Raw genomic sequence first — 23,528 nt, 5'->3', positions numbered from 1 at the left:
TTTTAGTTTAGATGTTCGCTTTTGAAATTGAACGTTCGGTTATTTATTTTGTAAAACCGTTCGTCCTAAAATTGTATTATTTCCGTTTCTTGTATTTGGTTCTGTACTTTAAGCCGTTCGGCTTTTGAACTTTGTTAACTAATATAAAGACTGCATTGAATTAGTGTTAATTGTAATTAATTCTGATTTATAGTAATTACTGTATTTTGGGATGTTACAGGTCATAAAAGGACAAAAAAAAACACAAATGTGTTTTCACTATTATTAATTGAAAGGATTTTTCGCTTAAGTTTCTTTTATCCACTCTTAATAAATTCAGTGTGTTCTAAGTTTCTTGTATAAAAGTGTTTCTAATAAGAATTAACTTTGGTAAATAAGTTATATTACAAATAGTCAAATTAATTACTTCAATTTTAAAGGATTATTCATGAGATCCAAATTAAAATGTAACTTTTATTTACATGAAATTCATGGAAGAAACTCCCTGATAGCTTACTTCGTATGCCGAGATGCAACATAAACTCATTAGGTTTTGTACAAATGTAATAGACTATAGTAATTTGTATGAATTCTAAAATGAAAAGGTAGAAATGTATATACGAAATTAATAGTTGCTTGAAATGTTAAATCATGCTATTCTCACACAGGGGACATTTATAGTTCTATCTTAAATAATATTATATTTAATGTTCTTATTTTATAGTAAAATTAAAATATAATCATATATATATATATATATATATATATATATATATATATATATATATATATATATATATATATATAAAGATATAATTACGTTTTTAATCTTTGCAAAAATATGGTATTAATTTTAGTAGGGTTAAATGTGTTTTTAGTCCCTTAACTTTCAGCGAAAATTGGAATTAGTCCATCTTCAAAACTTTGGACTAGTTTAGTCCCCAAACTTTAAAAATGTGTGAATTTAGTCCTTTTAACCAAATTTTGTTAGCTTTATTTGATGTTCCAAACGCATTTCTCAGTGAACATTGAAACAAAAATGTGTCAAACGATGTAAACAACTCAAATGCTATCATGAAACGCACTTGAAACATCAAATAAACCTAACAAAATTTAGTTAAAAGGACTAAATTCACACATTTCTAAAGTTTGGGGACTAAATTAGGCCAAAGTTTTGAAGAGGGGCTAATTCCAATTTTCGCTGAAAGTTAAGGGACCAAAAACATATTTAACCCATTTTAGTAACTATATTTCTATTATTTATATTTCTGTAAATGTAAAAAATAAAAATATATAAATTAATTATAATGAGATTGAGTTTATGATATATATGTGCACACTAAATAAAATTCTCTTGACACTTGGTCTTCATAAAGCTGAAAAGTTCTTTTAATAAAAGACAAAAATAAAATATAAGACGAATATTAATATTTTCTTCGACTCAATAAGAAAATATTATTTATTTATTAGTGATTTTGCTTCTTTTTTTTTTGCATGTTATTTATTAAAAAAAAGGTTTTTTTGTAAAAGAAAAAAGGAACAAATAAAAGAATTATCCTCTACCCCTAAACCCCAACATGAACTTCAAAATGCAGAAAGCTGATAACTACACTGCAATTTGGAGACACTCTTCAATGTGGTGAAGCGAAGGGAAGAAGATATGAACGTAGCCAAAAGCTGAAACTCTTTATCCTCACGTGATTATCGCAGAACATGAATTCTTCAATGGCAAACACCATCGATTGGCTCCAACTCCCAAAGCCCTTCTTCCCTCCAAAAACCCATATCCCCAAATTTTCCATCTTTTCACCTCGCTTTCTCACTAATGCATTTCTCCCTCGCAACTTCACAAATCGATGCAAACTCAGAATCAACGCTTCCAATTCTGTTTCCAACACACCCAACAAAGAGCAAGAACAAGACTCTGAATCCGCGCAACTATTCGAGGTTGGTCACAAAGGGAAAAAGGAACTATTTTAGGAAATTCTGGAAACTAAGAATTCAGTGTTATCTATATTGTGGGCAGTTTTGATTTATTATTTCTTCTTGATAGTGCAATGCAAATATGCAATTTTTGATATTTACGCACGTGTGCATATTTCGGTTGGAACTTGTGTGTTGATGAGAAAAGTGAACTGTGCACAGAAACTAAAGGAGGCGGAAAGGAAGAGAATGGATGAGTTGGAAGAGTTTGACAAGAAGGCGAACGTGCAGTTAGAGAGGCAGCTTGTGATGGCTTCTTCGTGGAGCAGAGTTCTGTTGACTTTGCGAGGAAAACTCAAGGGGACTGAGTGGGATCCTGAAAATTCACACGGGATAGAGTTCAGCGATTTTTTGAGACTTCTTGAGTCTAATAATGTACAGTTTATGGAGTACTCTAATTACGGTCAAACAATATCAGGTGGGGATTTTTCCTTTTCCTTTTCTTTTTCAGGAGTAGAAAAAAAGTAGTTAAATGAAAAAAAGTTTCTTAAAAGTCAAGTGCATAGTTTATTTTAACTTTTGTGAGCTGCTAGGTTTGTTTTAACTTTATATTTTCTTTTCTCATAAGTGCTTGTAGAGAAATTTGTCTTAATAGAGTCTATATGTTATGCTGGACACGAAACTAGGTTGCTAGTTGTGAGGAAGATGTTTACTGGGTATTATTAGTTTTATTTTTTGCTTGGAGATTTGAATATGTTGTATGAGGATGTTATGATAGTTAATGAGGATAATGTGACTCTGAGTTTAGAAGTTTAGCTGAGAGATTAGAGAAAACTCTGTTTTATATTGTATTTGCACTTTTTTCGCTTCTGAGTTTAATTTGGTGCGTTATGTGAAGTTCTTACTGTTGGGTTGAAAGTGTTAGCTGGTTGATGAAATTAGTTTGTGTTTATTGCCGTTTTTGTGCTGTCCTTTTGAGATAATCTTGTTTTGTTTATTGCGAATTACGTAATGAAGATATGGGGATACCATTTTTTTTTACCTGAAAAGAAAAAGAAGGTGGAGATATAAGGTTGGTTTGGTGGTAAAAGCTGTAGGGAGAGAAGAATAGGTCATGTGTTCAAATCCCGTCACTAATAAAAAACATTGCCGATTAAAAGAAAAAGAAAAAGGAAAAGAAGGTAGAACAGGGAAGTGTCAGCAGAATAAACCGCAGAATGGCATAATAATATCAATTGTCCTTCAAACTGCACTTTCAACATTTAGGTTTGTTAAATTTGTGTTTTGTTGAGTTTGAAGGTTTCGTAAGCTTCCCAACAGGCAATGTGAAAGCATGCACAATCTGGCATTTTATCATTTTACAATATGTATTGCAATGTATTTTACAAAGTTATTGTTTTGGTGCAGTGCACTTTGGTCCATGCTATTGCTTCAGCCAAGCTATGTAAAGCTGTAGGTCTGGTTCAAATGTTGTTTTGCTCAATATTTGTTTTTATGTTTCTGCAGTTATTCTACCTTATTACAAAAACGGGAAAGTGATAGGAACTGAAGGGAATCCCGATGATATTATTTTTCGGCGTCATCCAGTCAATCGAATGCCAATTGATAGTTGGAATGATGTATGGAGAAAGCTACATCAGCAAATTGTAAATGTTGATGTCATTAATGTAGATGCTGTGCCTGCTGAAATATACTCAACTGTTGCAGTTGCTGTCATATGGTCTATGCGTCTTGCTCTAGCTGTTGGTTTTTACGTGTGGATTGATAATTTGATGAGACCAATATATGCAAAGTTGATACCTTGTGATTTGGGAACTCCTAGCCAAAAAACTAGCCAGCCACTCCGAAGTCGTGCACTAGGATCTCTAGGACAGAGTCGGTAAGTGGATAAATTTTCTCAATGTTTCCTGTTGGTTGTTGGAATTTCACTTTTTTAGCTGGCTGAATGTTAGGACTGTGGGAAAGGAGTTAGTTAAGACAATTAGGGTATCAATTATTTAGGGGCTAACGAGTTAAATAAGTCGGTGGATGGGGAAATGATTTCATTCTTTGGGTATCATTTATAATTGAGAATTAGCACTTTGTGAGTAAGAAATCCTTGGAGGAGAGATTGATCACTTATTCCTCCTTTTTATTCTACTCAATAAAATATTTTTTTCCTAAATCTGGTAATGTTGGAGATCCAACATCAACTTGAGATCCTTAAAATCCATTTTCTAAGATGGTATTAGAGCATATAAGAGCCTATCTTAATGAGATTTGTTTAGCATGTCATTCTACCAACTTTGAACAATCTCTATTCTATGCTCACAATGACTAGGGATATGACCAAAATATGAAATAGGGGTGGGTGTAAACCCTACTTTACTAAACTAGTTTTATGAGGCTGAGTTAGATTTAAAGTTCATTTTCTAATAATAACATTGATATTTCTCACTCAACTTTTTTTTTAATAAGATTCACATTTTTGGCATCATTATGAACATTAGTATTCCAGTTAGGTTGTGTTACGTATCCGTGTCGGAGACGTAACTAACCACGTTCGTAGGTAGAAAGATAACCCTCAACTCTCACAGTAAATCGATAGAATAGTAACTGAATAAACCTCTTTTATTGATAGAAATATCTGAATCAAAGAAAGCAAACAATAATTGGGAGCATAACCTCCTTCAATTACTTGGGAGCATAACCTCTCTCACAGGAGCATAGCCGCCTATCAACAAACTCAATAATCAAAAGCATGCCCTAAACAATAACATCTAGCTTTATTTATATTAAATATTTTCCTAGAATATAATTCTATTTACTATAATTAACTTCTACTAAATATTTCCCTAGGATATAGCTCTATTTACTATAATTAACTTATACTGAATATTTCCTTAGGATATAATTCTATTTACTATAATTAACTTATAATATTGTAACATCCCAAAATATACCATAATATTATATCATAGATTAATCACATATAATAATATGATAGATCAGTTCATAGAGAGTTAGTAAAGTATTTTAACAGTACAGTTATCCAAAATAACCATAAAACTAAAAACTTTACAGTGTAACATAAGTCTGATACAAAAATATAGACATAAACCGAACGGTGATACAACACCATGTATAAACCGATCGGTTTACAAAAGATAAGCTAAGCCCATTGACTGAACGGTCCATTCTAAAACTATATACAACTGATGACCAAGCGGTCCTAACCTAAGCAACAGGATCCTCGCCTTCCAACGCTTGCTCCACCGAACACTCATCGCCTTCTGCTCACATCCATAGGATGATCATTGCAAAAGAAAAGGTAACCGGACGAACAAAACAAGACAAAACAAGAAAGTAGGGTAAGCTAATGTAATTTAATTATAAACACATCTATACATTTCATGCAATTTTAGTCGGTACGAAACCGAACGATACATCATGCAAACACTGAATACAGATAATCACATACACACCGAACACCACAGTTCACACACACACACACACACACACACACACACACATATATATATATATATATATATATATATATATATATATATATATATATATATATATATAAACCGAACACTATGACTTGACCATCCGGATTGTATGAATAGGTAGCTATAGTCGTCCTTGCACTTGTGGTAGTGTAACAGTTGACACCAATCAAGCTACTACCCAAGGTTAATCCCATAATACCTACCTCGACATCCTGAGGTGGTAGGACCTCCTGCTATTCTCACAAATGAAATATCTCTCTCTATGTGAGAATGATACTCATAGAATTTCAGGATGAACGCCAGCCTAGCATATCCATATTCATACTTTATAATTCAATAACCATACACGAGACATTCCGCCTTGGAATTCTCTTCCACAGTATTTAAAAGTCAAAATTCTCATATTTAACATAATCTATCATTCATCAGTTATATTTTCATTCATAGAATAAAGAGAACATGTGAACGTTGGAGACCGAACACCTTCACACTACCCAACTGAGAGGACCGAACGGTTCATAAGAGACAAAACAAAAGAAAATGACTGAACGCTATTATTGACCGACCACTATAAAAAACCAACTACTAGGAACTTAGCCCAACCGGAAGAGCTTAAACCGAACACTCATAACTCAAACCAAACTCTTAAAAAACTTAGACCGAATGCTTTTACTGCATCGAGTACTTAGAGCGTACTGGATAAATAGATAACACCTCTAATAGACCGAACCCAGTTAATGATTGAGTACGGAACACAACCGAACGGTCAACGAAAAAAAATTCTTAATAACACTTCTTAGACCAACACAAGATATTTTTCTTAATTTCTAAACGTCCAAACTTGATTTCTAAGTTATTTTAAACCTATTCCACTGAACTTATTTCACACTGACCCCAACTCACATTTTCACATACTCTCTTTGCCAAACCAAAAGTGACCGAACGTTCTGTAGCAGGAAACTCCAAACCAGTTCACAAGTCTCGGCCAATCACAGAATTTGAATACAATTCAATCAAACATACCATTATTCATATATGCAAGCATTCAAACAGAAATTCCAAACACAGAAAAACATAATTAAATTACTAGCTTCCCTTACCTTGAATAAACTTGACACTTCCTAAGCTTCTACCATTTTGACTAACCAGCAACCACTTCTAAAGCAACCAACTAAATTTCTGATCGGTGAAAAGGGACCAACCAGAGGATCAAAGACAGAAAAACAGATTCAGAGAGATAGATGATGAACACATGCAAGCTGAACAGTGCTTGCATGTATTAGAAAAATATAGAACCTCACAGAACGAATGAGTTTACTTACCCACTTCACACAACAACTAGATTGATGGAAATGAAACTCTTGCCACCAAGGAAGAACTCAGACACAACCTAGATGATGATCAGAAGAAGGAGAAAGTGAGAATTTGTAGAAAGAAGGGGGAGAATTTTAGAGAGAAGGAGGAGGAAATAAAACTCAGAAATTTGGAGAGAAGAGGTTCATGCAAAAAGTGGCTCAACGTTTGAAAAATTTACTTATATACTACCGTCAAAAACCGATCGGCCAATCAGCTACACACACCTGTCTTCCACTTTCTGAATTTTCTAAATCCTTACACCTGGCTTCCACTCACTGCTGATTTTAATGGTCCTGACAAATATAATTAACTTATACTGAATATTTCCTTAGGATGTAGCTCTATTTACTATAATTAACTTAAACTGAACATTTCCCTAGGATATAATTCTATTTACTATAATTAACTTATACTGAATATTTCCCTAGGATGTAGCTCTATTTATTATAATTATTTCCCGCCCATCCTAACTGCTGTCCCAGGTAGGATAGTCACTCTTTAACCGATCGGCTCCAGCTCTTCACCGCCTTCCACCGTTCGGCTTGCTTCCCTTTTCCTCCTACCGTTCGGCTCCCCTGCTTCCTACCGTTCAACTCCCCTACCTTCTATCCTATCACCAGTATCCTATCAGGTTGACATTCTAGTATTCAATAGTCATATGTCATCACATGGAAAGCTGCCTACAAGGAAGAAAAAATATACAAAAGCATGAGGGACTCAACCAAATCGATGCTTAGAAAAAAATAACCACTCCCACGAAGGATACAACTAAGCAAAACAAAAATTTGGAATTTGATACCTATTACAAAAAAAATCTATATTAAGACTAGAAGGAAGATCATTAACCCACATAGGCAAGTCTATTGTCAATCCCAATGTTGGCAAGACCATTAGCACAAAAATTGTCTTCATGATGAATGTGAGAAACCTTAAAGTCTAAAGCATCACATCTTTTAAGACACTTAATCCATCTTCTTCTAAGAACCCACTGAACAGTTCGAGGAGAAGAAAAAGCTTGACAAAGCAGGGTAGAGTCATATTTTAACCAGAATCCACAAAAGTCTCTATAGTCACATTCAACTTACAATTGCTAGTGAATATTTATCATCATTTGGCCTTACTCAAATAACTAATGCTTTTGGGCTAGGCAGTTTGTTATTTGAGATTTAGAATTAAATTGTGGGGAAGTGAACTATGATTCTTACTTTTTACTTCATTTTGTTCATAAAAATTGACATTCTAGTAGAATCTATCGGCTATGCCCTTTGTCTTTAAAATTTTTCTGGCTAAACGGTGGCTGGGCTACTTACTACTGTTGTCATAGAATTATCTACTATTATTTTTTTGTTTCATAAATCATTATAAGTTTGGAATAGTCTAGGCTGCTGGATATGGCCACTTAGTGTTTACTTTCTAAATACTTTGCACTTGCTTGACTGTAAACATGTGGGTATTAGCTCTACTCACTGCATAAATTATTTAGAACTTGGACGAGTTCTACTTTGCAACTGAAATTTTGATGATTGAATTTGTCGTTATCAAATTTAATTTAGATATTTGTATTGGGAGACCGTAGAGGCAAAACCAGTGCGTCCGCCGCTTGGATTTGCCCAACCATTACTATTTATTATTTCTTTTTCGCATGATATATGGACAGCTGCTGTTGCTTCTATTTTATGTTTTGGGCCTTTGTTTTCCTTTATCTTTATGATGATATTTAGGTCATGTTGAGGGATGCACACCAACACGGCTATATTTGCAAACCTTGTATGTTATAAGAAATGTGGGTTTGTGGTGTATGGCTCATGATAACGGGTGAAGTTTTGAATATGTTTGGGAAGCTTTTGGTGCAACTTCTTCAAATAAAAAGAAAAGCATTAGATTTTGACAGCCAATCTATTTACACCCAGAATCTAATTGTTATGTTTCCCCTCAGGGCTAAATTTATATCTGCAGAAGAGAGAACTGGTGTTACATTTGATGATTTTGCTGGCCAGGAATATATAAAGAAAGAACTACAAGAGATTGTTCGAATTTTGAAGAATGACGACGATTTTCAAGACAAAGGAATTTATTGTCCAAAAGGTGTACTTCTTCATGGGCCTCCTGGAACAGGTAAAACCCTACTGGCCAAAGCCATTGCAGGTGAAGCAGGACTGCCTTTCTTTGCAGCCAATGGCACAGATTTTGTAGAGGTGCTGCCTCTTCTTCAAAGATGTTCATATGCATTGAATTGAAATTTGCAAGTAGAACTTTGAAAATTTTGTTTGGTTCAATATCTAAATCCCAACAAAGTCATTATATTTTTGATGAACTGGATTGTAGATAAAATTTAGGCTAAATTATACTAATAGTCCTTTATCTTTTATGTTTTATTCAGTTTAGTTCCTTATCTTCTAAAAGTTTTAATTTAGTTCGGTATGTTTGTAGAATGGTCCTTCCTTCCACCTAAACTTAACTCCATTAACATTTTAAGTTAACCCCCCATCCCGACCTCCATCACCCTCCTCCCAGTCCCCTCTTCTTCCTCCACTCCTCAACTGCACTTCCTCCCTTTCTCACCACATCCAATCTCTTCTACCCCCTACCCACCGCATCCTAAACTACCTGACCTGCAAAGACACTTAACCCCTTCCTCTTCCCCCCTCCACCAACTTGTACCCACACCCACACCCACACCCAACACCTTCTTCAACAATATATAATGACATAAAAAACTCCCCTAATAGCAAAAAGAAAAGAAACTTCATTTTTGAAACAAACAAAGAAAAAAAGTTCTTTTTTGCATCCTTTTTTTTTTTCAAAATTTTGGCAAGAACAAGAACCATAAGGGCTACCTCAATCTAAGAGATGTAAAAGTTGGGGTGACATTTCAGGCTGAGATTCCTTTTTTAAAGCAAAGGTTTAATTTTTATATTTGGGAGAACAAATAAGGAAGAAAGGGAATTGAATGAATGAATGAATGGATGGTGAAGATAGAAGAGGAAGAGTTTGGTGTGGGTGTATATGGGGTCGGGAGAGGGAGGGGGAAGTAGGAGAGTGGAGGAGGAAGATGGAGGATAGAATGGGATGTTAATTTTAAAGGTCAGCAAAATTAGGTTTAACATTATGGAAGGACCATTTGAACCACTTTATCACATAAATGACTTAATTGAATTTTTTAAAAGATAATTTAACCTTAAATTTGTATATAATGTATAATTTGACCTTAAATTTAGGTTAACTCTAATTTTGTTGGAATCGTCATTTAGTGTCTACTTTTACATAATTTGGTCCTTCAAATTGGATTATATCAGAAATTGACATTAGAGGACCATTTTGATGTATTATTATTAAAGGACCAAATTGATGCCACTTGTATCTTTTGATGACCCTAATTTGTTTTTTTATTAAAATATCAAGGTTAAATGGAGACATCAACATATTAATCATTAGCTAATAATATGGAATCTAGTATTCCTCTTCACAGATAATGAGATAAATTTGACTCTAATTAGAGTGTGCTAAGTGCTAACTATTTGTATCTACATCATGTGCTTCACAATATTCTTTTTGTTTACATGGATGGACTTCATGATGGCATGTCCCCGTGAAATGCGAAATGTTGCATTCGATAAGGCTTGTCCTGATTTTGTTATACCTGATTTATTTGGTACTTTACAAATAAATGAGATTGACTCATTTAATGTCTTTTCTTCCCAGATGTTTGTAGGGGTTGCTGCATCGCGTGTTAAGGACCTCTTTGGAAATGCAAGATCATTTTCACCTTCTATAATCTTTATTGATGAGATAGATGCTATTGGTAGCAAACGTGGAGGACCTGATATTGGTGGAGTAAGATATGAACTACTTTTATATGATTTTTTTTTTCTGTACTCCCAAAGAAATTGGTGTGGAAAAACTCCAGATTTGATGTTTTTGTAGCACTAATGTTTGATTGACTAAAAATTGTCAAAGTTCTAGTGTTCTATCTAGAAGGAACAAAAGACATCAATGTAGGAAAACTATCCAATCCATTTATGAACTTGAAATGGATGCTGATTTAAAAAGACATTGTGCTCCTACATGGAGGCCAAATGCATATTCTTTCCCTCCAAATCAGCTTATGTAAAGATATATACTATAAAATGCTAAAGTAACTCTCCACTGTGCACCAAAGCATAGTAAGTTAATATGAAAAATGATGATTATTAAAGGGAGACGTACAGAGGACAGGGTATTGAACGTAGCAATGTTGATACATTTGTGTAATGCTATGGACAATCCCAATGAACGAGGTAAAGGGGGAGAGTCTGATTGTGTAGGAGACGAGTCTCTAGGAAGATGGGAAATAATTAGGCCAGAAGTAGTGGGTATGATTTGTCAACAACAAAGGGGATCGGAGATGAGACAAGTGTGGAAATAATTTAAAAGAAACCATGACCTACTAGGAGCATAATATCAATGTCACGAAGCACAAAGTGAATCGGAAGAAAGGACAAGCCTAAAAGATGCTAATACCAACAAAATCAATATATCTGTTGTCCTGATAGTAGCACTTCTAACCTATTAGCAATTAACACTATCCAAGAAATGACATTGGATTTCATGGTCAGTTTCTTATTTTTATTGGAGTTAAGGCATAGACAAAAGTGCATATGGAGAGATAAAAAGGAAGAAAATAGAAGTTCTGCTTTGAGAATAATAGAAATTGGCTCACCTGATTTTGGAGGATGATGGGTGGTGGCATACACTTGATCAAATAGCATGTAGTGAATATGTTAGGTTCCTAGATAGAGGAATCCAAGAACACACACTTGGCAACACCAAACACACACAGAAACACTGAAACAGTCTTGTATTATTATTCTTGTAAGAAAAGAATACAAAGAATACAATTCGTACCCTTCCAACGGAGCTGTCTCCCCTCACACAGGAAAACTAATGTCCTGTCACTAAGATACAATCAACTCAACCTCCCATCCCTGGACAACCCTTTCCCTGTTTAAAGAGTCCTCCTAATCTGAACATAACACCCCCACCAGGACAGTTATCCTAGCCCCTGCTTCCTAATTGTCCTAACAGACCCCCAACTGTTTATGCTTTACTTTTAACTCCTTTCCTCCTTTCATAAACCTTCCAAATCCTATCATTACACACCGCTGCAGAATAACTTTGTCCTCAAGGTTGGAACAATGAAGCTTGAGCCTATGACATTGTGATATGGTCTTATCACAGGAAGAGAACCCGCTGGCTACTACCTGCAACTTCAGGTTTGGAGGCTTGGGTGGTGGTCGAAATGAGAGACAAAATTTATGGGACCATTTTCGTGTCTTCATTATTTCCTTGAAAGTGAGGAGCTTCTTATTCTTCCCTGTAAAAGAACTTCTTCTACTCGAATTATCCAAAGAAGAGCCATTATTACTCAACTCGAAATCATGCTTGGTAAGATCTTTAGTCGAGACTATGACCTTTTCCTGGAGACAACACCCTGAATCTTGTTCAAAGAGATTGATGAGTGTCACAAACTCACACCAAACCCCATCCTTTGCAGCTTTTGAGTAGTGGTTATGAAATTCCTTGGTGAAAGATTTATCCTCCATTTTTTGGTTCACCATTGATAACTGATGGCTAACAAAACAATTCCAATCATTGGAAGTATTTCTTGAATTTGTATCCATGATTTTCTCTTCTTTAGCTGGTACTTCCACCTAGAAAAATTCTTGCTTATCCAAGTGAACTTTCCCATATGCCCATCATACATCCAATAACCCCTCTCCCTTCTTCCGGCAATCACACGAACACTCATGGAGAAACTGCTGAATTCCTTGCTCACGTGACATGAGGTGTTAAAAACCCTGGAATCATCCACAAAGAACCCTAAATCCATAATGAAAAAATCCAATATTTTCATATCTTCATTCCATTCCCATCTATTACTGTCACCGCACTTATTATTAAGCCATAAGAATTCCTATGCATGTGATTGGATCCACACCTATGATTCAACATAGACATCCTAACATCCCAACAACTCCTACTAGATAACACCACACTATTTTCTGTGTCCTTGCTTTCCAAACACCTAGACAAATACTCAGCCATGTCCACATTGGTGATGTGGGTGAGAAACTTGTACTTTTTCATAGGGCCTGTAGCTTTCCCAAGGAATACTCCCTCAACTGATCTCTTTGTGTTGATTTTACTTGGACTCCCATATCTTGAATTCTTGGATGAATTTTTTTTCACTCTCAGTCCTTTGTTACTACTATCAAACTATCCAATACCATGCTTCTTGTTACGTACCTGAGTACGTAAACTAGCCAAATACAACCTTTCACACTCTCTCACACGTAATAGAACAATAAACGAATAACAATGGATGAATGGATCTCTTTTATTGATGGTAATATCTGAATAAACAAGGGTAAACAATAATTGGGAGCATAACCTCCTTCAATTACTTTGAGAGCATAACCTCCCTCACAAGACAATAATGTCTGTCACAAAACTCAATAATCAAAAGCATACCTTTAACTCTAGACTCTCCCTTTTATTTATATTAATTATTTCCTAAATAAAATATTTCCTTAGAATAAAATATTTTCCTAGAATAAAATATTTCCCTAGAATAAAATCTTTCTCTAGAATAAAATATAAATATAAAATCTTTTCCTAGAATAAAATATGAATATTGTTCTAAATAAAATATTTCCCTAAGATATATTCTTATTTACTATAATTATTTCTAAATATTTCCCGCCTTCCACCGTTCAGCCTGGTCGCTCCCCGCCTTCCACCGTTCGGCTTGGTCGCTCCCTGCCTTCTACCGTTTGGCCTGGTCTCTCCCCATCTTCCACCGTTCGGTCCCCTTCTCTCACCGTTCGGTCCCTTTCTCCTTCTATACTTTCTCCTCTCATATACTTTCCAACCCCTAACATTATCCCTACCTTAGATCGTAACACTTCTCCTGTTCCCCTCAACTAACCTTGGCAAAGTTGCTGTAAGATCTTCCCAAGAAAAATTCTTGGATTTTTGCTGCCAGGACTTGAATCCCTGTTCTGTTTTTTCTTCCAGGTTCTTTGATGGTTGGATTTTTATTGAATTTTTTCCTTTATCCGATGGTTGCTCATCTTTCTTGATGTCTTGCAAAATATCTTTCTCAGAATCCACGCTCATCTTTCCCTCTTTCTTTTCTATTAAGATATCTTGAAGAAATTCCTCTTTCCTTCCTATTTTTCTACCGTCAACAGATCTTTGATCTTCATTTACGGACCCTTGAAGAAATTCCTCTTTCCTTCCTATTTTTCCACTGTTAACAGAACTTTGATCTTCATTTACAAGCTTCTAATCCTTTTTCCTAGTTCTTGATCTTTTTCGTAAGTTCTCTGAACATGTCCAAGAATTCTTGATGTCTCTCTCTGGTCTCCACTCTCAATTCCTCCAAAGACTTTTCCAATGTGCTCACTCTCCCTTCCATGATTTTTCCTCCACCAAGATCCGGCAAGTGGGACCAATTTGTTAGGATCCTAGATAGAAGAATCAAGAACACACACTTGGCAGCACCAAACACACACAAACACCGAAACAGTCTTGTATTATTATTCTTGTAAGAAAAGAATACAAAGAATACAATTCGTACCCTTCCAAGGGAGCTGTCTCCCCTCACATAGGAAAACTAATGTCCTGTCACTAAGATACAATCAACTCAACCTTCCATCCCTAGACAACCCTTTCCCTATTTAAAGACTCCTCCTAATCTAAACATAACACCCCACCAGGACAATTATCCTGTCCCCTGCTTCCTAACTGTCCTAATAGACCCTCGACTGTTTATGCTTTACTTTTAACTCCTTTCCTCCTTTGATAAACGCTCCAAATCCTTTGAATATGGGATACCCCAAAATATATGGTATGTTGAAGTGAATGAGCAAGGTATAAGCTATCTCTAGATGTTGAATTTTTTGTTGGCTATGCCATTCAATTGTGGGTTATGATCACATGATTATTGTTTTAAAGTAATCTTCTATGTTGGAGATCTCACATCGACTAGATATAAGATGATTAGAACCTATCCTACTGAGAATTGTTGTTTGTTGGATCTATTGTTCAATTCGTTATCAGGCCACTTTCGGACTATTCATTAATGTCTAGTTCCATGCTCGACATGTTTATGCCTCGGTATGAGGGAGGTGTGTGTTGGAAGTCTCTCATCGTTTAGAGATAAAACCAATTTATAATATATAAGTGGGTACAAACCTTATCTTACAAGCCAATTTTGTAAGGTTGAGTTAAGCTTAAAATCCATTTCTTAACATTATGAAAATGGAACACAAAACCATTGGTGAAGCAGTAGTCCACAGGATTATTATTAAACCATTGATACCATATAGAATTAGAAGAGGATTGGAGGTAAAACTATATGTTAATCCGTCCTGTACATAGTTATACTACAACGTTAATTACAAGAGAAATTGGAGGCAGTTACAGCTACTTGAGAAAAATATAAAATAATAGATAATGAATTTTAGAGAGCTTGATTACTCATCTCAGATGTTCTCTTATTTATATTTATAGAATTCTAATACAATGAGTACACATAAGAGCAAAGATCAAACTAGAGTCCTAGGTACAAAGATAGGTTCAACTTGTATAGGAATTTAATGTTCCACACATGCACAAAACACACAACTAAAGACTAAAGGAGATTGAAATATGAGGTTCATTTGGAAACACAATGGAATATGAAACTTTAGGATAACAAGCAATAAGAATGACATCACTCCAATGATGGATAGGTAGATTGACACCAAAATAAGACATGAGTAGTTTCAACTAAGTATCTATTTTTTCTCTCGCTATACCATTTTATTGAGATGTATGAGGAAAGATTAACTCATGTAAAATATCATGTAAAGTTAAAAGGGTAGAAAAGCCAAAAGGAAAAGTATTCTTTAGCCTTGGCACTTAAAATCTTGACCACTTGGCCAAATTGGTTTTTGATTTCATCAAGGAAAGACTCAAAGATACTCAAAAGTTCAGCCTATGTTTCATTAAGTAAACCCAAGTACATCATTGGGAATACTCATCAATAGAAGTGATGATAATGAAACTCAAAGGATGTGACTCAACTTGAATCCCAAATATCAGAATGAATTATAGAAAAGATATAGTTGCATCTTTTCCAGTTCTTTTCAAAAAATAAGACCAAACATGTTTTCCTAATTGACATGACTCATAATCTAAGGCTTGAAGTTTGCTAAGTTCAAGAATCACCCTTTTTAATTTTGATAAATGTGGATGGCCTAAACGATCATGCAAAAAGTTTAGGAGATGGGGATGCTAAACAAAACATTGACGGTCTAGTACCAAGATAGTAGAGTCCTTTAGATTCATATCCTTCCCCAATCAATCAACCTACGCCATGCTCTTGTATAACAAAAGAAATGACATAAAAGGTTTTGGAACAATTTAAAGATTTGGTTAATTGGCTTAAAAAATTAGGCTAAAAGAACAATTTGGGACAATAAAAACATGCTTTAACTTTAAGGAGGGAGAAAGGGTGATTTCACCAACTCCCTAAGATGCAACTTTGGGTTCATTGGCCAAGGTAATAATGTAAAGAATTTCAGAATGAGAAATATAAGAAAATAATGAAGCGTTACCAAAAATGTGATTAGAAGCACTTGAATCGGTTATCCATGAACTTTGACACTCCCAAGGTTTGTGAAATACAAGCTTTTGACAAAATACAATGGGTAAAAAGACTATGTTTGGCTACTAGACTTTAACTTGAAATATTCTTGATACTCTCATTAGATAACTTTGACTTAGAAACTTTAGATTTGGAAACATGGGTGCCTTGTAAGGAAAGTCATGTAAAGAGTAACAATTCTCTTGGGTCAGACTCATTCTTTTACATGTACATTGAGGATGCCCTCTACCACGCGGACGCCTTGCTATAGCACCTCAAATTCCCTTTTCAAGGGTAGAAATTATGTTAGAGGAGATAGTCCCCGAAAAGATGTTGAACAAGGTTGAGGCTGGGAGACCAAGTAGAGAAAACAAAAGGCAACCTAGAGTTTCAAGAGAGAGAAATCTATGGTTTTAGGTGAGAGAAACTATGATCAACTCTAGGACTTCACCAAATGGTACTGGAATGAAGAGAAAGGGAAGAAATTGGCTGAGTGCTTCAACAAGTCAATCCGTGGTGGTCTAGAAAGATTCTGACCATTGGAAGTTGGGGCATGAGACACGCATCTAGGGCAGTTGCAATGGTCATGGTGCATGGCGGTGTGTCAGCCAGAATTCGGATGTGCGACCACCAGGGTTGGTTCACACTCCTCAAGGCTCACTAGACCCAACTGCTGGAGGATGAAACTCTAGTGGCAGAATGCAGCACACCGCTGTTGACAATTCAAATAGTGACCAGATGAAAATGTATTTGTTGGACAGAGACAACAGAGCAAGATCAACTTGCTTTGGTACCAATTTGAGAAAAATATAAAAGAATACATAATGAATTTGAGAGAGCTTGATATGTTCTCAAATTTATATTAGAGTTTTGATACAACGAGTACATGGAAGAACGGAAATCAAACTAGAGTCTAGATACAAAGATAGGTACAACTCATATATTAGTTTTCCAATACATCTATTTCCTACGTATATTTAATACCTATTCTAACACAACTAATACCACAGTACAACACATTAAACAGGTGCTCAAAATTAGCAATTTATTCTGACAGTATAAAAACCATGTACCATGTCTTGGGATCATGAACATGGTAACTAACAAAGCAAAGAAAACTACATATTTTCATGTCTTCAGATTTGTGACATATATTGGCTGTAGTGCAACGGATTTTGATTATAGACATCTTTAGAATGTACTGTTTTTTTTTATTAACTATAAACTTTATGAAGTACAGTGACATTAGAATTCATCTGATGTAATTTGAAGAGCTTTTCTTGGGGCTTTTTTTTATGATTTTATGTCATGCAAGATTGCCGATAAAATGTTCCTGGCAGAACCTGTACATCATTTTTTCTAGGCTAGGACATTGCTTATTGTTTTCTTATTTCCCTAGTTCTATCGACTTTTCTAATGAAACATCTGGAATTGCATTATGTAGGGAGGTGCTGAAAGGGAACAAGGTTTACTTCAGATACTGACTGAGATGGATGGATTCAAAGTTTCCACAGCACAAGTAAGTTTTTAATTGGTTGCTGGGATCATATAGATGTTATATGATATACTGAACTGGAATTTCAGGTGCTGGTGATAGGAGCCACAAATAGGTTGGATATTCTTGATCCTGCTCTATTGAGGAAGGGTCGTTTTGACAAGATCATCAGAGTAGGTTTGCCATCAGAGGATGGAAGATATGCTATTTTGAAGGTATTTCACCACTGCAACTGTTATTTGCTCTGATCTTGTTTTCCTCTACTATCTCACCATCTTTAATTTCTTTTGATCTCATTTCTTTATAATGCACACTAGGTGCATGCTAGGAATAAATTTTTTCGTTCAGAGGAGGAAAAACATACATTACTGAAGGAAATTTCTGAGCTGACTGAAGATTTTACCGGGGCAGAGCTACAAAATATACTGTAAATAATCTTTTGGGATGTTGCTGCACCTGTCTATCATGAGAATATCGGCTAATATTATCTTGAACTAATTAACAGGAATGAAGCTGGAATTTTGACAGCTAGGAAGGATTTGGATTACATTGGACGAGATGAGCTGCTTGAGGCATTAAAAAGGGTTGGTGTTTCTTAGCTTCGTTCTGGCTGGGCAATAATATTATTTATGACATTTTGAATCATCTTCGGTGCAAGTTTACAATGTGATAAATCTTATGGATTTGCAGCAAAAAGGAACATTTGAAACTGGGCAAGAGGATAGTACTGATATTCCTGAAGAATTAAAACTCAGATTGGCATACAGAGAAGCAGCTGTTGCTGTTCTTGCATGTTATTTTCCTGAGCCCCATCGTCCTTTTTTAGAGGTCATTTCGGTTTTATAGAAAGTTCCACGTGTTTGTGCCTACATTATTATTTCAACTGTGTTATTGGGTGTTTATCTTTTGCAGACTGATATAAGTTCTATCCGTAGCCAGCCAAATATGCGTTATACTGAAATTTCTGGTCAGGTTTTTGCAAGGAAATCAGATTACATAAACTCTATAGTTCGTGCTTGTGCTCGTAAGTTGTTTTTAGTTTCAGGACATTTTGGAAAGTCTTATTTGCAATCTGATAGTATTTTCATTTATTTGACTTTCATCATTTAGATATTGTTGTTTAAAACATTACATATTCTGTTTCTTGAATCTTGAATAATAATTATACTACATTAAATGAAAATTAGTGGTATGGGGGCGGTGCTGTTATACTCTTTTACTGTTATTCAAAAGATTTTTTTGGTTAGTAATGCCTTTTGCTTTTTTATTGTGGCACCCAATTTATATAAAAAGTTTTATCTCATGAATAAATGATTGGTTTTGATGAATTTATAGCGGTGAGTTCAACATGTTAACCTCAAGTGTACAATAAATTATTTTGCTCGTGAAAACCAACAGAGGCAAGGTTCTTAATGTAAACTTAAATTTGTATTTCGTATACTCTTTAACAGAAGAATACAAAGAACTTCCTGTAGTTAGCCACAAGATGATTATCTAAGATTGGTTCTTAATGTAAACTTAAATTTGTATTTCGTATACTCTTTAACAGAAGAATACAAAGAACTTCCTGTAGTTAGCCACAAGATGATTATCTAAGATTGGTACTTTGGTTATTGAGTTCTTTTGCATATTAAAATTTGTTTGTAGCAAGAGTAATTGAGGAGGAGATGTTTGGGATTGACAACATGTGTTGGATCTCTGCAAAGGCAACATTAGAAGCTTCAAGGCGTGCAGAGTTTTTGATTCTGCAGACAGGAATGACTGCTTTTGGGAAAGCATATTACAAAAACTATAGTGATCTTGTGCCCAATGTATGTTAATGGGAACTAACGGCTTGTGCTTTAATACACATTTTTTCCCTTAACAGAAATGTTTGAGAAGTATAGTTGTATCACAACTCATATTGAACATTTTATACAGCTTGCAATGAAGCTTGAAGCACTTAGGGATGAGTATATGCGTTATGCTACTGAGAAGTGCTCATCGGTGCTAAAAGAATACCATTTGGCAGTTGAGACAATCACAGGTCTGGTTCTCTCGTGAGTTTTTTTTTTGTTAACCAATGAGCCATCTCTTACTGGTATTTATTTAGTTCATGATAATCGAGACCTACTTTTAGAAATTAACTTTTGCTGTATTGCATTACTTGGCAATTATTGATACTTTCACATGAAGAGGTGCACGGGAAAAAATGCTACATGTTTACTTGTTTTGCAGATATTTTGCTTGAAAAGGGTAAAATCGAAGCTGAGGAGATTTGGGACATCTATAAGAGTGCTCCTCGTGTAGCTCAGGTTAGATCATGAACTAAAGTGGAGCAGCACGTTGTCATGTTTTTTCATTTACCGGCCATTAAAATTGTTATACTTGTGCTTGTGTGTGGGATTGAGATTTCCTATTGATACAATTTGTGGTATTTAATGCATGATTTGGAGGTATTCTCACATTTCATCAAGTGATTTGGCAGATATTTATTACTTGTGTCATTTATTGAATTTTTTACGCACTAAAAAGTTTTTGTTAGGCAGGCCCTATCCCCAATCTTTCTTTTTTTAATATCAATATTCTTGGTTGAATAAATGATAATCTTTTGAGATTGAATTTTTTTTCCGAGTTTTGTTTAGCCTCCTGTCAGACAAGTTGATGAATATGGAGCACTGATTTATGCTGGACGATGGGGAATCCATGGGATCAGTCTTCCTGGAAGGGTTACATTTGCACCTGGCAACGTTGGATTTTCGACCTTTGGGGCACCTCGTCCTTCAGAGGTACAATTCGAAGCCTTTTATATAAGGTTCCATAGTTTGTCATACAACTGATTTGTGCTCTTTCATTTTTCCTTCGTTTTACTGTAGACACAAAATGTTAGTGATGAAACTTGGAAACTAGTAGATGATATCTGGGATAAAAGGGTTCAAAACATTAAAGATGAAGCTACAAAAGTGATCGAAGAGGAGAAGGAAAAGCCACAACTTCTAATGGCTAGCCATTTTCTTTGAGAGCAACTTAAATTTGACATACAGGTTTGTTAGCATTTAGTTATATTCCAACTTCAATTATCTCTAGAGTTCATAATTTTCGTTTTGGTTTTGGTTGTGGGGAGTAAATGAATAAGGTGACAATTGGAGCATGATTTATTTAACATCAATTGTCATTTACAGATGCATCTATTTATTGGGAAAAGAACATAATCAATCATGTCCAGAAATAGCAACAACGGGTCAAACTAAGTACGCATGTTTTCTCTCATCTGATCTAATTTGCACTGTAAAACTTCGTGCTGCCCTTTTCTTTGAGAAGCTGCCCTTGCCCACAGTTCTTTTTCAATATGAATATCAACCTTGGATGCATATCATCAAAAGGAAGATTGATATATTTTTGACCAAGCTGAAGGGTACTTATAAATATTCAAATATCATCGAAACCTTTTTGCCACAGATGGAGCTCTAAGGGTTTTGGTGTGAGCTGTTACGTGAAAGGCTTTGCTACCCACATTGTAATTTCTCACGGGGATTATTGAGAGAATTGTAAATTTATTAAATTATCCCTCATGTTTCAATAGTTACTTTGTAATCGTTCTCTTTAGTGGTAAATTAAAGTGGTAAAATTGTTGCACCACTTTTCCTTTACATGAATTTTTGAATAACCTACCCTGCACTGCAGACGACAGTTTAGCTCATGTAGACATCCCACATTAGATATGATGTGAAAGTGAAGTGATGTATACCAAAAGTGGTGTGCCAATATTAGTACTCTATATTTTATTAATTGGTTAAACCTCTTTAGTTGTTCTTATTTATGTAGAGTTTTCCCAGTTCAATCTCCGTTCTTTTAAAATTTTCAATTGAGTCCTAAATAGTGCTAATTTGGATTAATTAGATCCCTACGGTTAAATTTGACTTAACGGGGTTAAGTTTTGCTGAGGTTAGAAGTTGACGTGGTAGATTTTTTAAACCCTGACATTCTCAGAGCTTACGTGTAATTTAAAAACATTTTAACATTTTTGATTAAAAAATTAAAAAAAAAGTCATCTTCCATCCATTTCAGTTAAGTCATATTCCATCCAGAACTTGAGAACCCAATCGCGCAAAACCACCATCATCTTCCTCGTGCACCATCGACCTGCAATCAAGTAACTACAAAATCAAAATAGTGACTCTGCCATGCTCACTTTAATTCATCTCCTTCCATCCAGCACCACGAAGGCACTTTAATTCATTTCCTTCCATCCAGCACCATGAAGGCAAATCGCCACCATAACCAATGTAACAGTGCTCAAGCTCTTCGCACCCAATCGAAATCATCATCATCTATTTTCTTCTCCATTAAACCATTTGAAACCTGTAAAGAGAAAACAGAATCACAAATCTGAAAATCCTCAAATTAGTCACCAACCCTAAATCACGCCAGACACAAATTGAACAAATTGAATTATTTGAAAACCAGTTTTCCGGTGAATTACCTTAAGGTTTAGGAAACCTCAGTAGTTTAATTCTCTTGGACCTCACTTAGAACACTCTCATAGGGGAACTACCACATGCAATAGCCTCTTTGCGTCTCTATTCTCTTAACCTAAATGACAACCTTCTCGGGGAAAATTCCTGAAATTTTAGCTTTAAATCTGCATCAGTTGAAACTCTTCAACAACAGCTTCACTGGGAAACTTCCACAATATCTGGGACAAAACTCAGACATACAAGATCGCTTCTCCCCCAACCCTCCGCCAGCCTCAATAACCGCTTTCTCCCTCGTTCTGACCACATCTCCACCGGCGCCGTTTTGATCTGCGACGATGACGTGGAGGTGGACTCAAAGTCGTTGGAATTCGCGTTCCGCCGGCATGGCTCGCGTGCGGGGGATCGTGGACGTGGTGTGGAACTTTGAAGATGTGTTGATGAACTTAGTGGTGGTAGAGGAGGCACAGGTGGGTCCATTGCTGGTGGGGCGAAGAGAGTGAGGGATTACGGGGACGCAAGGAATGAGGGGGAGGAAGGGTGAGGGTGGGGTTGAGTAGTAGGAAAGGGGAGCACAGGAAGAGAAGAGGGTGGTGCATTGGGGTTACTTGATTAAAATGTTTCTTGATTGCAGAGTCACTGTTTTGATTTTGTTTTCCAGGTTGATGGTGCACGAGGAAGATGATAGTGGTTCTGCGCGTTTGGGTTGTTCTGGATGATGCTTGACTGAAATGGATGGAAAAGATGGAAGATGACTTTTTTTTTTTAATTTTTTAATCAAAATGTTAAAATGTTTTTAAATTACACGTAAAGCTCTCTAAATGCCAGGTTAAAAAAATCTGCTACGTCAACTTCCAACCTCAGCAAAACTTAATCCCGTTAAGTCAAATTTAACGGCAAGGACCTAATTGACCCAAATTAGCATTATTTAGGACTCAATTGGGAATTTTAAAAGAACGGGGATTGAACTGGGAAAACTCTAGATAAATAGGGACAACTAAAGAATTTTAACCTTTATTAATTTTGTAACCTTCGTATAAAATAATTCCTGACATTGATATTCATCTTACTCTTTTTTGAGTTGAGGATTGTGAAGATTGCCTTGGATACACATCCATGATTCTAGCAATACCTTGCAGCCCCTCCTCTTTAGC

General features: G+C 35.5%; 1 protein-coding gene across 1 annotated transcript; it reads left to right on the top strand.

Annotated features, from left to right (window-relative positions):
- Positions 1-1,553: 1,553 nt before the first annotated feature.
- EMB3144 (AAA-type ATPase family protein) lies at positions 1,554-21,715 on the top strand. The gene is made up of 17 exons (XM_088106426.1): positions 1,554-1,926; positions 2,125-2,380; positions 3,409-3,781; positions 8,689-8,947; positions 10,455-10,586; positions 17,870-17,944; positions 18,010-18,135; positions 18,238-18,347; positions 18,426-18,504; positions 18,611-18,748; positions 18,833-18,944; positions 19,568-19,731; positions 19,841-19,946; positions 20,138-20,214; positions 20,545-20,688; positions 20,776-20,943; positions 21,082-21,715. Exons 1-16 carry the CDS (start codon positions 1,693-1,695, stop codon positions 20,917-20,919), a joined length of 2,529 nt encoding a protein of 842 aa, XP_087962552.1. The 5' UTR covers positions 1,554-1,692; the 3' UTR covers positions 20,920-20,943; positions 21,082-21,715.
- The last annotated feature ends 1,813 nt before the right edge of the window (positions 21,716-23,528 follow it).

Source organism: Vigna umbellata, chromosome 2 (assembly GCF_029865625.1).
Source record: "Vigna umbellata cultivar VRB3 chromosome 2, Vumbellata_1.0, whole genome shotgun sequence".
NCBI classification, from domain to species: Eukaryota; Viridiplantae; Streptophyta; class Magnoliopsida; order Fabales; family Fabaceae; genus Vigna; species Vigna umbellata.
The sequence above is the reverse complement of the archived record's forward strand: the minus strand, read 5'-3'. Positions and strand labels throughout refer to the sequence as shown.